The sequence below is a fragment of the Emydura macquarii genome, unplaced genomic scaffold (genome assembly GCF_026122565.2).
Source record: "Emydura macquarii macquarii isolate MOO-44397 ecotype Brisbane River unplaced genomic scaffold, CSIRO-AGI_Emac_v2 contig_2473, whole genome shotgun sequence".
NCBI classification, from domain to species: Eukaryota; Metazoa; Chordata; order Testudines; family Chelidae; genus Emydura; species Emydura macquarii.
Window position 1 is genome coordinate 8,911,100 of NW_027132610.1, and position 15,200 is coordinate 8,926,299.

At 36.3% G+C, this 15,200-nt stretch overlaps 1 protein-coding gene across 2 annotated transcripts in view; it reads left to right on the top strand.

Annotated features, from left to right (window-relative positions):
* Positions 1-15,200, top strand: part of PAN3 (poly(A) specific ribonuclease subunit PAN3) — a 100,616-nt gene that overhangs the window by 46,390 nt on the left and 39,026 nt on the right. Inside the window, exons 5-6 of one of the 2 annotated variants that reach the window (XM_067562922.1) lie at positions 1,141-1,302; positions 13,604-13,754. In XM_067562922.1, coding sequence (XP_067419023.1) covers positions 1,141-1,302; positions 13,604-13,754 — 313 coding nt within the window. The remainder of the gene's footprint in view (positions 1-1,140; positions 1,303-13,603; positions 13,755-15,200) is intronic. The other variant, XM_067562923.1, reaches the window with a different exon arrangement.

The window sequence follows — 15,200 nt, forward strand, 5'->3', positions numbered from 1 at the left end:
AGATCCTACTGGCCAAGTATCCACATTAAAACCCACATTCATAAGTGTGGAAATTAGTCCCCAGTTGATTGTAGCTGCAGTAAAGAAACCATGCTCTAAATAAATCTAAACTCTGAACTGTCCTTGCTGGTATGTGCCCTCTGGGTTAGGATATATTGGGAAAGCTTGAACTGCCCTTGTGTGCTTTGTCTGTTTTTTGGGTAAAGGTGTTCAGTCTGCAGGGCTCTTTTCATAGACATTAAATTAAATGCTTTAAAGTTTGTCTGTCAGTTTTCATTATCACGGCATTAGGGTTGCCTCTCTTATTGAGTCACAACCACCTTTTGCATGTTCACCTTTTAAAAAAGCATGTTTTGCTTTCTCGAGTGATTGGAGTCCATTTCATTTACTCTTTCGTTATTGTATTTCATGTCTGTCTTCATCTAGGAAAATAGCTGGAATTAGTCTCCTGAATTTTAATTTGGACAGATGTAACTTTTGTCTAGTTGCATGACTTCTGTTGTAAATGGCTTCAAAACTATCTACTGTTTTGAAATTTCCTTTAAGGCCCCATGATTTTCAGGAAAGAGCTGTGGGAGCCTGAACTTTAAATATCTGTTTTGCTTTTGAATGTTTTTTATAAAACTGATTTCCTGTTGGTTGATGGGAGCCTTTGACTCTTCCCAAGGAAGGTGTCAAAGTTCAGTATCATGATGTGGTTGAAGATATGTGTTAGAGAGGAATATAAGTTGGAAGGTATCATGGGTCTCTAAAACCTCTGAACTTGTTCTGCTATAACAATTTCTGCCTTGTGGGATATGATTAGGGGAAGTGTCAATGGAAGAATTTTGCAAAACATATTAATTTTCATTTTTATGAAATGCATCTAACTGTATGCACAGACTTCAGTGACTGACTTCTGTTGCAACAATTTGCTTACAAATTCTCAACTTCTCCTTGTTTTATTCTTCTTTCCAAAGCATTGTTAGTTAGAGCCTCGTAGTCGAGATTGAAGGGAAACAGTCTCAGAGAAATTTTACTTGCAAATTGTTTCCTATTCCACCAATCCAGAGATCATCCTGAGACATGCTACCTATTTTAGCTTAGTTCTAGATTGAGAGATATTAGGAGTGGCCTGGTTTCTCTCCTTCTTTTTCGTAGCCAAGGAAGTATCGACTGGGGATGCTGGAGGAGAGGATAGTTCCGGTGGGATCAAAGGCACGAAAAACAAAGAACGCTATTGGCTGTCTGGCTGACAGGTGTAAGACAGGAGTACCCATCAATATGGTTTGGTGGAACAGAGTCACAGAAAACAATTTACAGGTAAAATTACTTTTTACTAGTCACTTTTCAATATCTCGGATGCTTTATTTCACATTTTAAAAAAATGTTAAAAGCAGTTATTCAAAGCAGGGGTTGAGATTGGGCCAGAAGTTTAACCAGTCAAATAAGTGTAGTAACCCCCAGGACAAGTGCTCTCTGGCATTTTATTGTCTGTCCCCACCCCCATTCAGCGCTTTTGTGTGTGGTTGTTTGTTTCTTTGTTTTTGTTTTGTTTTGTTTACAGTTACAATTGTGGAGGAGATAACAGATTTGCATTCTTTCTAATCTATTAAAAATAAGACATCATACTTCAAATTTCTGAGTGAGAGACATTTCTGATGGAAAAAGTTTTTAGTTCTCTCCATCACAAACGTCTAATATTCAGTGCAAAAAAAACAAAAACCCTATTGAAGTTAGAAAGTTAAATGCAAAAAAATCAGAAAACTTAACATTTTAATTTTGCCATTTGAACCTTCTAAATTTCCTGCCTGTCTTGTGCATTTAAATTGTCAAATTCAACATTGCATTAATAGCCTTGTTCCCCTTCCCCCGCCCCCCAAAACCAGAATTACCATGGACTCATTTTTTAAGAGAGGAGAGATTGCTCAATGTTGAAGGTTACGATTATTCTTGTCTGGAAAGAATCCATTCCAATGAGCATTTGAACCACTTGATAAAGTTATAACTGAAAAGAGGGACTTAGAATGGAATGGTCATATTAACCTTAACTGTTGTGTTGCAAGTATTATTGCTTAGGACTGCATAGCACTTACGATTGTTCTCAGAGAAGACATTAATTCTCTACCTCAAAAGGGTGTTGAGGTATTTATTTTTCTATTTGATATAGAGAAATGTTAAATGACTTGCTTAAGACTATGCAATGAATCAGTGGTAGAGCTGGAATTAGAACGCTGAAGCTCTCAGGCTTTTGTTCAATGTACCAAACTGCTTTGTGACTGGTAGGGGGCACAAATCTCACATAATTCACTAGGAGCCATCCGCTATGTTAGAGGAGGAGAGGTAATGGCAGAATCCCCATCTCCAAACTCGGCAGAGAAGGAGTTGCCTGCTCCTGCAGTTGCCACCTCTGCTCTTTTTCCCTTGCAATTTGGTTTGAGGCTTTCATCTGATCCCCCATTTGCTCAACTCTAGGTCAAAAAAAAAAAAGCTAGAAATGCTCCCGAGGAGGCAGTAGACCAGAAACTAGGCCAAGTGCAGCCTCCTTCTTGCCACCCTTCCACTTTAGGTTTTTCCCTCCTGAATTGTACGGGAGTAGGATTCTTTGGTCCTACTGTTGCCCCCAAGTCTTTGAGTTTAAATTGGCAATGGGCTGGGACTGCAGCAAGGGGCGGTGGTATGGGATGGCTGAGGAACAGGATCCCATAAATCCAAGTTCCTTACTGCACGTAGCCAAGGTCCGTGTAACAGTTATTAATTTGGCACATAAGATGCTGTATATTATACAATATGCATTCTTGCTTGAAGACATGGGATATGACACACAGATGGAAAAAACACAGAACAGATGTGTGCACTTTGTGGATGAGGAAGGGAAGAATATTGCTGGTGTAGATAGCAGAAAGCATGAAGCAGAGCAGGAAGAGGAGACAAAAGAAGTTGTATGGAGAAAAGCTTAGGAAAAGCATGGGGAAGGAAAGAGCAAAATGGAGAGATGAGCAGAGACGTAGGTGAGAGCAAGATCGTGTAGGGCTTTCCAGGTGGAGAATGAGAAGTTCAATTTCAGCTTTGGTTGAATTCTTCTATAACAAAATTATACTTTATGTATGTTGAAGCTCTAGTGATTTTGTCTAGTGGTAACTTTGAATGTACCAGTATTAAACGTCTCTGTCTTCATGCAAAGGGGGGAGAGAAAATTATTCTTAAAAATAGAACATTAATTGTTAAACCACAAACAGATGATAGTAACTGGGCAAGTTTGGTACCTGAAATTACCTTAAAAGTAAAACTTTGAAACTGAGATTTCAAGTTGACTCTGTCCTAATTTAGCATGTCCATAATCCACAAATAAGGTTGGTCTCTTAGTGACATTTTGAAGATATGTAGTTTAGAAATAGCTTTTCAGGTGTGACAATAGTGTATAGATCATGTGTACGATGATGATTAAGCAGTAGTGACTAGGGAGGGCATTTAATGGTTACTGGAGGAGTTGAAAGCCTATACTGAAGCTAAAATTCTTATTTTAGCCTGTTAACTCCCAGGAAAAACTCAGCCTCAAGTCATCGTTGCTAATATAATTTATGAAAATACAATATATAAACAAAAATACTATTAAGATGACTTGCACATTCTGATGGACATAGAGTTTTATTTCCAGGATTTTCCTTAGCTGTTGAAGATCAATAAGTAATGTCAAAGCAGGATTCTATCTCAACATTCCAATAGGTTTATAACTTCATCTTGGTATATCTTAAAGTTCACATGCTCATTTGAATGTACAGCCATTCAAATACTTGATTTAGATTGTGGAAACAGGATTATATTTATTTGAAAAGTGCAACATAATTGCTATCTTTAATATATTGCTATGGTCAGAAAAGCTGGTGAAAAAGGACAGAACCTATCTGAAATGGTTATGAATACACAAAGGTCAGATCAATTTTATTTTAGTGGCAGTAAGCTTATGCTACTTATTCCTGTAAGCATTACAGAATCAACACAGCTGTGAGTTGGAATCTATTCTAGTTTGTGCTTCAAAAGGATTACTAAATTCCTTTTGCACGACTAAATTCTACCCTCAGTTAGAAAACATCCATGGTTACTTCGTTTCTGCCCCCTTGTCTGTATGCAGAAAATAGGGTGCATTATTACATGATCTCACATGAAATACAGTTTAAAATTATAAGAAAAGATTCAGTTTAAACATACAGTTCAACTTACCTATAACTTTTTTGGAAGAACAATACTATAATTCAGTGTAGGGATTATCTGCAGAAGAAATGGGTAGAGTTTATTAATGGAGGAGATATATGCTGATTGTTTCCATTAGCCAAGCTAAGAAAGCATTCTGCATGAATAGGCGTAGGGGATAGAAGTTTGTTTTTAACGTCCCTTGCAACCTCCAGTCTCAGGTTGGCTGCTCTGATATCCCAGAATGTATAATTCTCAGAATAGTTACCAAGAAACAGAAGTGGAATAGTGAGCAGCTGCATAGGGACTTGGGTAAGTGAGGTTCATTATTGGGCATATCTATCTGTTTTTAAAGATTACTTGAAGTATAAAACCCATTTTAGAAAGCATGCCATAAAGGGAGGTAACTGCCTCAAAATAGTGTGGGTACAGTGTAATGAAGTTTTTTGCGAACAGTGACATTGCACAATTATTCAATTTGGGATGTCAGAAAAGATCAGCATGAATTTGTAGGTGGTGGATAACAAAAAGGCTTGATTTCAGATTTTTAACATGGTAAGTACATTCAACCACATACTTCTGAAATAAGTGGAATCTACTTCTGCTTTGATCTGATAGGATTTGAGCATGGAGCTAGTATAACCATGCAGTACACCAGCCACTTAGCACCACAAGCTACTACAGCTTCTACAGCTGCTGTTTGTACTATGCATACAGAAGGACAAATTTGTCAAAGTATTTCTTTAGAACAAAGGAGTTTTTTACTACCCATTACAATAATATTATTGATTTAGATTTGATCTAATATAATTTGATTTAGATTAAATGTTGTTGTCTCCATTCTGGTCTGGTGCACTGGGCTGTAATTGACTTCTTGGTGCGGGAGGTGAGGTGGTAGCCCCAGAGTGTTCCCATGTTCACATTCCACCATGTACTATCTTTATAAGTCTGCTAGGTGGGAAATCTGCAATGTTTTTCATTAATGACTACACATATGTACATTTTTAAAAATTCAGTTATGTTTCTGTTGAATACTGTTTCTGTGTCTCCCACCGTAGACTTTTGAAACTGGACTTTGTCATAAAAGAGATGGCACTCGTTAAAACCTCATTTATTGCCTGAATTATTTTACAACTAGTCAAAATAAAGCATTAAAAATACACTGTTGTGAGCTATTCTGCACTAGCAGGAGGATGGATAATATGAGAAAAATGGTTTTGAAGATAAGAAATTGGACTGGAACTCAGGAGCTGTAGATTCAGTTTTCTGTCTGCCGCCCATTTCATGTGTGACTTTGGATAAGTCACTTAATTTATCTATGCCTCAACCGGCATCTATAAAATAGGATACTTCCCTACTTCACAAGTACCTTGAGGATGAATTCAGTAATGTTTTTGTGAGCACCCTTATAGTTAATTTTGCTGATTAAAAAGAACACCACCTAGCTCGTATGTAAATGTTTTTTTAGCAGTAGATCACAAAGCGCTTTACAAGAAGGCAGATAAGTTCTTGGATTGATAGTTGACCCTGTAAGAATGTTCATTTCTCACTGGAATTGCAGTAATCCTTTCATCTATACAATTCCCTAACATATTCATGTATAAACATTTGCAACCTACTGCTCTATCAGTGATGGCCTTAATGCCCTACCCTTTCATTTCACTCCACACCTTTTATTCATGATTCACTCCTCACATAGAATGCTCTTCCTGCTTTGCGTCTGCCAATCTACTAGCCACTTCTCATGAAAGACTTAAAAAAAAAAAAAAAAAAAAGACTGTTCTGTGACATCCACAGTATAAAAGGAAATGACATGATTGTGTTACTGTTAACCTCTTCTCTCCCTATCCTATTCCTCTTTCATCTTCACTAATTACCTTATAATTAAATTTAGAATATAAACTGTTCTGGGCAGGGACCTTTTTTAGGTATTCTGACATACTTTGCACACCTCCATTTTGTGCCGTGGAACAGAGAAGCACATATATATGTGGTACTTTTTGGGTGGTAGTGAGACCTTTCCAAAGTAGATTATAGAGTAGACTTGTCTGAAGTCAGAGATCAGCATTAGCTACTGTAAGGGCGAGTCTGCACAAACATTTAGTTTGTGGCAAGCGCAGGGGTGGATCAAACGGGTGTGACTCTACCCCACACTAGCTTGCCTTGGACTAGCTATTCATGTAGACCCTGCTGATGTGCATTTACAGTTCATTAATATGCTTTGATCAAGTCCCATTTCAAAGAGGACTTGATCAAAGCTCATTAACTAACTGTTAATGTATGTCAGCAAGGTTCAGATGGACAGTTAGTCTACAGCGAACTGTAGGGTAGATTCGCATCCCATTTTGCCACAGACGAAATGTTCATGTAGACAAGCTGAGTCTTACAGAACTTAATTACGAAGCTCACTAGGGGCTTGTTCATACTTACCTGGAAATTCGGCGGCAGTCGACGGGAGTTAAACAATATGGAGGTAATTATTTTTGGTGAAATCAGCTTATTCTGGAACAGTATTGGCAAGAATACATAACGCAGAAATGATTAATGCATTCAGATAGTATCTAGATTAATTTCTTCAGCAGATTTTCAAAAAATGTTGGCAATGTCTTAAATTCCCTTTGGAAGAGGGGAAGTAAAACTGTGACCCATCTAGGGGGAGAGAAAGAGGGAAGGGAATGATGGTTGTTAGTAATTGACCTACTTATTGAATCAGTTGCTTTATTTTTGGATGCTGTTCTTTTACTGTTTGTAGCATAGCCAATAGCATTGTTTGTTTCCATATAAAGCAATCTGTAGAAAATTTGCTAATTGAAAATACTTCAGAAATTACATGTAGTATATGGCTTGTATGCTTAAACAATTAGTTATTGAAGTCATGGGGGCTATGCTTACTGACCAGATAAAATGTGGCCCTTATTCTAATGATTGTAAAGCAAACAGTGGTGTTAGCTTACTTTTGCTGCTTGATTTAGATTTCAGAACTACATCCAGTTCTTCAGGGGATTTTTAATGTCATACTGTTCCATTACTTTATCCCATGCCCTTTGAGCAGCAGACATCCACTGCAGATTATCATGATGGTCCTTTCTGGCGTTAAAGTTTGAGTCTGTTAGGCTCTCCAAATATATTCAATAAATTGCTTTGTGAATTTTTTCTTCTACCTACCTGTCATGGTTCAGGCCAACTGCACCAGTATGCCCTCTACACCCCTCTCCCACCTTAGGGTCCATTAAGGACATCTACTGTAGGTTCCTGGCTCCTCAGCCATCACCTCTCTTGAGCAGAGATCCCACTTCTGTTTCCCTCCTGACCAGGAGATCTTTTCATGGATCAGTGCTTGGCCTTATGCTACTGAACACTTTTATGAATGACCTAGAAGAAAACAAAATCATCACTGATAAAATTTTCAGATTGCACAAAAATTGGGGGAGTGGTATATAATGAAGAGAGGTCACTGATTCAGAGTGATATGGATCGCTGGTAAACTGGGCATAAGTAAACAATATGTGTTTTAATGCAGCTAAATGTAAAAGTACATATCTAGGGACAAAGAATGTAGGCCATACTTACAAAGAGGGGGACTCTATCCTGGGAAGCAGTGACTCTGAAAAAGATTTGACTGTGTGGCCAGAAGAGCTAATGTGATCCTTTGATATAAAAAGGGGAATCTTGAGTAGGAGTAGAGAAGTTATTTTACCTCTGTTTTCCGCACTGGTGCAATTGCTAGTGGAGTACTGTGTCCAGTTCTGGTGCCCACAGTTGAAGAAGGATGTTGGAGGAGGTTCAGAGAAGAGCCACAAGAATGAGTAAAGGATTAGAAAACATGCCTTATGATAGATTCAGAGTTCAATCTGTTTAATTTAACAAAGAGAAGGTTAAGGGATGACTTGATTTACAGTCTGTAGTTATCTACATCGAGAACAAATATTTAATAATGGTCTTTTCAATCTAGAAGAGAAAAGGTATAACAGGATCCAGTGGCATGAAGGTGAAGCTAGACATTCAGACTGGAAATGAGGCATACATTTTTAACAGAGTAATTAACCGCTGGGACAATTTACTGAGGCTCATGGTGGCTTCTCGATCACTGACAATTTTTAAATCAAGATTGGATGCATTTCTAAAAGCACTGCTCTAGGAATTATTTTGGGAAAGTTCTATGGCCTGTGTTAGACAGCAGGTCAGACTAGATGATCACAGTGTTCCCTTCTGGCCTTGGAATCTCTGAAGCAAGCGCATTTATTCTTAAGGTGAAAGCATTAGAAAGAAAACATATTAAAAACAAGAAAAGAAGCTACACACATGCTAAAAAGCTTATCCCAAATTCAACATAAGGGTCTGGTAGGTGTCAGTCCTTCCAACACTTTTGCAGGATTGAGACTTCCTCTTGGACAGAAGGTCCTATCCATTTGCTGGATCAGAAAGAAGGCTCAGGGTTAGTTTAAAATCAGGCTATTGTATCCAAAACTCCTTTCTTTGTCTGTTGGTCTCTGGAGAATCCAATTTGACCTAATATATGTGAGCTTTCCCAGGAGGTGGTACCTCTTTGGGGCAGGATTACAGCCTGCCTGATTTGCCTTAATCATCACCATCGTTTTTAGTTCCCTGAGGAGCAGTAGTAGCCCTCCCCTTAGGGGCAGAACACAACCATACATAAAACATTCATTTAAAACAATAGACTGCAAAGATACCTGAACTTAATTTAGTTCGGTCTCCAAAGGATCTACAGGAAATTGCCATATCTGTCCCACTGCTCTTTATTGCTTCTAGGTTACTCTTAATCTAACTATTGAGCAGCAATTTTAGCCCCAGCAATTTTGTGTTGCTTTATTCTGAGGAAATGCATTACTGAAACAATATGCTTTGCAAACCACTGCGTTTATCTTGTGGTTGCAAGATAGCATCTTTAATGATCTTACTCTCTACAACATTGTCCTATTTTCTGATTGCAGGGTTTTTTGATTGTTTTTTAATGATTATCAAAAAACATTGATTTTTGGAAGCTGGTAAAATACCTTGTATTACTAATCCTAAATTATTTGAAAGACCATTTCAGTAACTTAAGTTTGCAAGAGAGAAATTAGCAGTAAAGTGCTCTCCTTCCCTCGACAGATTTCTTGATGGATAAGCAGCTGAACATGAGCTTTCAGTGTCACTCTGCTTACACTGCTCTTATAGGAAATTCAGAACCTATTAAAATTTTACAATGAAGTCTCATAGAAATGTGGTTAGGAAATTTCACTTTCTGTCCTTATGAACATGTTAACGCCAAATATACTTGGTTACTCATGATCTAAAGGATGTTATTCAACCAAGCTGCTGTGAGGAAGATTAGTAAAGTTCCACTCAGAAAACTGAAAAAATTACTTCGTGGGTCTCTGTATTGTGTGTCAGAGATTTTCATGTCAAATACGTTGAATTGTCAACCCTGCATACTCTACCAGGCTTCAGAGGGTCAAACTGTATTATTTGTGTTTTGCACATCATCACAAATAATGGAGGATCTGTGGGGCACGGCTTTCGGTGGAGTATCGAAGTGCAACAGATTGGAATGAAGTAAATTTTCTTCATGTATAAGAAAGAAATAAAATCTCCCTTCAGTTTCAATAAGGAAGAGACAACTTAAGTGCAACAAGACTGTCTTAAACCACAATAAATGTTCACTCAGCCTTTTGCAGCTGTTTAACTAGTTATAAAAAAATCACACCTTAAATTAAACCAGTGCAATTTCTGAATGTAGTTAAGATTGAAGTGTCCCTTCAGAGTGAAATCATTCTTATTTCATCTTAGTGGGTTAAACTAATCCCCATAAAACTGTAGTTGATACACTTGCTGTCTTTCTGATTATTTAAAGCAATCTGCCTTTGGGAATGAAAACTTTTGTGTTTATCCTTGACACAAACTTAGTCAAAAGTTTCTAAAAATTTCATTTGGTGTTATTCTGTGTCACCGGAGTTTGACGGGGTTTTTTTGTTTTTGTTTTTGTTGGGTTTTTTTCAGGTATAAAAACCTTCTTGGGTACTTAATGCATTGATAACTGATTTCTTAATGTTGCATTCAAAATTGGCATATACCTAGTACTTGGCATTGATTGTGTTTTGTGAAGTTTGGAAAAGAACATTGAAAAGAATAGCAATTATAGACAAGTAACAATAATAGTCAACGAAGTAACGTATGGTGAATGTGCATTAGTGTACACACTGTGGCTGCCTAATTTATACATGTGAACATAGACCTAGAAAGCCAGAAAATTTCATTGATCTCAAGTGATTACAGATTAAAAATGCACAGGTAATAAGGAACTCAAACACACTAAGAAAAATCACACTAATACTATAGCTATGGTACTATAGCTGAGAGCTTACACATTCAGGAAATTCATCTGTTCTTAAAAGCTTCTGTAACTTGTATGTAACATGGCTGTTAAACTTGCTCTGGGGATTAAATGTCAAATTTTGTGATCATGATGTTACATTAAATTATTAGAAAATATTGCTTGTTTGTGACTGCGTAGTGTGTTTTACTGTTCAAATTTTGATGATAATGGCTTATAGCCTATGTGTTTTACTGAGCAATGGGTATGGAGCCCAGTGGGTTAGAAATTCTCTTTTCCTTTTAGTTCCTAAAACATTATTTTCTCAGTAAATTTTGTAGAACATGGTTTAAACACTAACTAGAACTGCTTGTAATTGGAAGCATATTTACATCCTCAAATTGCTTCCTTGAGTGATAGGGAAGGGGCGGGCAGGTGTGCGTGCATGCGTGAGCACGTGTGAGATTAAAAAGGCTAATATGATATTGCCATCCATCAAGAGGTGTAATGTCAAATCAAGCATATTTTTTGTAGTTGCATTATAAAGTACTATTTAGATCATATATGGAGTATAGTATCCACCTAAATTGGATAAGCTGAAATATTCATAGAGTGACAAAAGTGGGAACATTTGGAGTAGAACTTCATTTTAAAATAATGTTTTGAATTACCAGTTGCTGTTCTACAGACAGCACTAAATTTGTGAAATATATTTAGGAATTTACAGTGGTACAATTGTATAGACAGTGGAATGGACTTCCATTTGAGTTGAGGGAGTTAATTATTAAGCAATTGTGGGTTTTCCGAAGTTACCCACTTTTTAGGAGGCAGGAGGGAATTTTTGCTGATCAAGGTTTCTTAGGTACATTTTTGGTTTTGTCTACATATTGTTTGTCTTTCTCCTGCATGCAGGTGTTTTAATTTTACAAAATATTTTGACGTGGTAGAATTGCCATCACAATATTGTAGACATGAAGGGTTTATGGTCAGCTTGTGACCATAGGAGATTGTTTTTCTATGGACTTCATGTCATTCTTTGAGATTGTATGCATTTTGATTTGATTCTACAAGCTGTTTCAGAAGTTATTTGAATGATGTTACCTGATGAATTTACAGTAATGTTGTAGGATTTGAAAACTTTTTTCCCCCCCATTGCATCTTTTTCCAGTCCCATCATCCATCTGACCATTTGCATGTTTGCCTGATCTTACCTCAGACAGTTCAAGAGAATATTTCATTCTTCAGTTATTCCTCTACCTAAAATTCTCAGGTGTCTGTCTAGAACTTTCCCTTTAAGTTTAAATGTATTTAAATTTGCCAGTTATAAGTAACTTTTTTTATTTTCCTGTCTTGGTTTATATTTTAGTAACTTTTTTCTTTACCCAGACTTTGCTACTCCTTTAGCATCATAGAACCTTTGTAGCCTTATCAGTCTAGGTATTTTAATTTTCCTGTCTGCACCTTTGGCTATGACTAAAATAGGACAGCTATCTATTGACACTGCTTCAAATTTAATATTCACATATATGTACAGATTGACTCCTTCCTAAAACAATCAGATTATTTTTTGGTAAGAATTTATCCTGGTCACAGGGCTGGAGTGTAGGAATGCAGCGAAGCTCCATTCCAAATCAATTGCTGGCTGCCTTTGTTTGACTGTTCTTTGTGATTTTAAAGTTTTGAGTATCCTCTATATTGTTGCAATGCCCAGATTTAGCCTTCCTTTCTCGTAGTTTCAAATGTTATATTGCAGGGTTTGGCTCAAGTGTCTAACTGGAGGCATATTTCTTTCATATTTTTAATGTCAAAAGTATTTAAAACAGTGCTTTCAAATGCTTTTCTTCAGAGTCTGATCTCTTTGTTGTCACGTCTTCCCTCTAATGTGTGTGACATAAAGAACTTAATTTCTTTGACTCAGTTTTATCCCTTTCGTGGAAACGTGTATGACCTAGTAATTTAACTAATCTAAATTTTAAACTCATACTTTTTTTTATGTCAACCAACACAAAAAAGTATGGTCCACAACTTGTTTGATTGCTGTTAAGGTGTGTTTTTTTGGTATTTTTTGTTCGTTTGTTTTGTCAATCATTATCTTGTCAACAGCCTGCTGTACGTTCAAAGTTCTGCTGCTAACTCATTCTCTCTGATTTTATCACGTTAGCCCTTTTATTCAGGCAATTGCAGCAGTTACCTTAGAAACCGAGACTTTTTATGCTTAAATTTATCAACTAACACTTAATGATCTTCAGGTTGTACACTGCTGTATTTATAGAGTTTTGTTCATTTTTATTTTTATTCCCTGCTCTTAACTTTTCTGTCCACTTACATTTATTCTTGATGGGTATCCTATAGTCTATTTTATGCCCATCTAGAACCAGTTTATATTTCTTCTTCCATGAAAAACATACACTTTTTTTTAAATGCAAGTTCAAAACCAATAGTTTTAATTGTTTTACAGAGGAAGTGTTCATATGCCTTACTTATTTTAAGATGTTCAGCTGTTACCTGTCTAAATCATATTGTCTATGTTGTAGCAACTAGCAGTTTGTTAAAGATGCTGTGTAAATGGAGTAAATAACTAAAGCAGAAGGGAGCCGTGCTTCCCCAAAAAAGGAACATACAAATCTGTTGAAACAGAGACAGAAATGACCTTTGTTTAGTAGAAGTGGTTTTTACAACTTAAATTTGAAACTGTTGCTCATTTCTGAGGTACTTTCAGTAGTCTAGTTCTCTAAAATATTTCAGTGTTATGCCAGTCTGAGCAGCAGTGTCAGGGCTTTTCCATTACAAAGTGTCAATTCTCGAAAGGTCCATAATCTGACATTTAAGAGATTTTTTTACACATCTTGTGCAAAGGTGTTATATAAATTCATAGCTCAGCTGTTCATAAGGCTAGCGCTCTAATGTTACTTAAGAAGTAAGATAGAAAGTAACTTTCAAATCTGTTTATGCACTGTAGTTTTCTGTATTTCTGTTCCAGACAACAAGCTGTATGCAAATCTCTAAAATGTCCCCTACCTTCTGATTGACTTGCCTAGAAAGCTTTTTATGCTTAATAGGCATTGTCCATATCTTCACACTTGAATAAACATTAACTTACTATATTTGATTTTTAAACAGACACCAAATCCTACTGCAAGTGAGTTTATTCCTAAAGGAGGATCAACTTCCAGGCTGAATAACGTGTCACAGTCAAGTATGTCTGCCTTCTCTCAAGCCTTGTTCTCTCACCCTTCTATGGGAAGTCCCGCTACTGCTGGACTAGCTCCAGGTAAGCTCGGAGTAATGATTTTCAGTACAACTATTATTATTAATCTACACTTCAAATTTAACCCATTAAAATTAGAGTAGAGTTTTCCATGTATGTTCCTGGTTTAGCCCTTAATTTAAAATCCTTAATGCCAATAATAGTATAATATCTTGAAATAATTTTCCTACTAATTTACTACCATACAATAAGTGCTTTTTATTTATTTCTAAGATAGGAATTGTGGATGTAATAATACATGGCCACTAAGATTAAAGATAAAGTAAGAATTTTCTTAAATCTTTATAAGACCAAAGAAAGTTAAGCCTAAAATCACTTGCCTTTTTAAAAATTAATTACTGCTACTTTTTGTCCTATTGTGTAATTTCAGTTTGCAACCTATATTTAGGGTTCTGTTAACAATTATTGTCAGTATTTAAAACTCCTGTAAAAATATGTTCTATGCAAATCTTGGAATTCAAAGGTGTTCTTGAAATAAAAACAATCAGAAAATTTCAAGCAATTTGCACATCACTTTATAAAACTTTGGAAAACTTAAGATATTTTACTGGTTTCTAATTGATAAAAAGCACATATGGGAATACTTGGACAATTTGAATATATACAAATCAACAAGTCTGGATAGCATACATCCCAACTCTTTAAGGGAATTTGCTAATGTACATACTTGAATCCCTGACAATTGCTTTTGACGAATCAGAGAGAACTAGGGAGATTCTAAGGGACTCAAAAAGGGCAATTGTTGTACATATTTTAAAAAGAATGCTTAGTCCTGACTCTTGCTATCTGGCAAGATGATCTTCAATCCTTAGTAAAATAATGGAAGAACTGTCTAACTATTCAGAAGATAATGGTAAAATAAGCACTAAATAGCATGGCTTAGTAGATACCAGTGCTGGAAAAAAATCTAGTGGTTAAGGTTTTAAAATATGAGCCTAGCATTAGACTGCTAGACTCCTTATTGAGCTTTCTAAATGGCATGATGCTTCAAAAGTGTTGATCCATCTACAACTCCTGTTGTTCATTCATGGGCAAGAGTTTGGTGCTCCTTGCCTCTGAAAAATTGGCCGCTTATGTAAGAGCCTTGATAAGAATATAGAAACCTGATGATTTTAGGTTCCTGCTTTTGAAAATCTTGGTCTTAGAGGTCTTGCTGGACAGCAAATTACAGAAAATGAACTTTGTTGTGAAATTGATAAAATAAACAGTGATTTTTGAGTAATACACTTAAAAACAAGTTACAAACTGAGGTTATAATACTCCCTTTATGCCCTGGTGGGTCTTCATTTAAAATGTTGCAAACTGTTCCTTTGTACTTCAATATAAGAAATATGCTGACAAATTGGAGAGAACTCAGAAAAGAGCAACAAAAGTTAGATGTGTAGGGACTGGTTTTTTTTTAGTCAAGGAATATATTTGAAATGTATAGCTTAGCTGAAAAGTGATTAA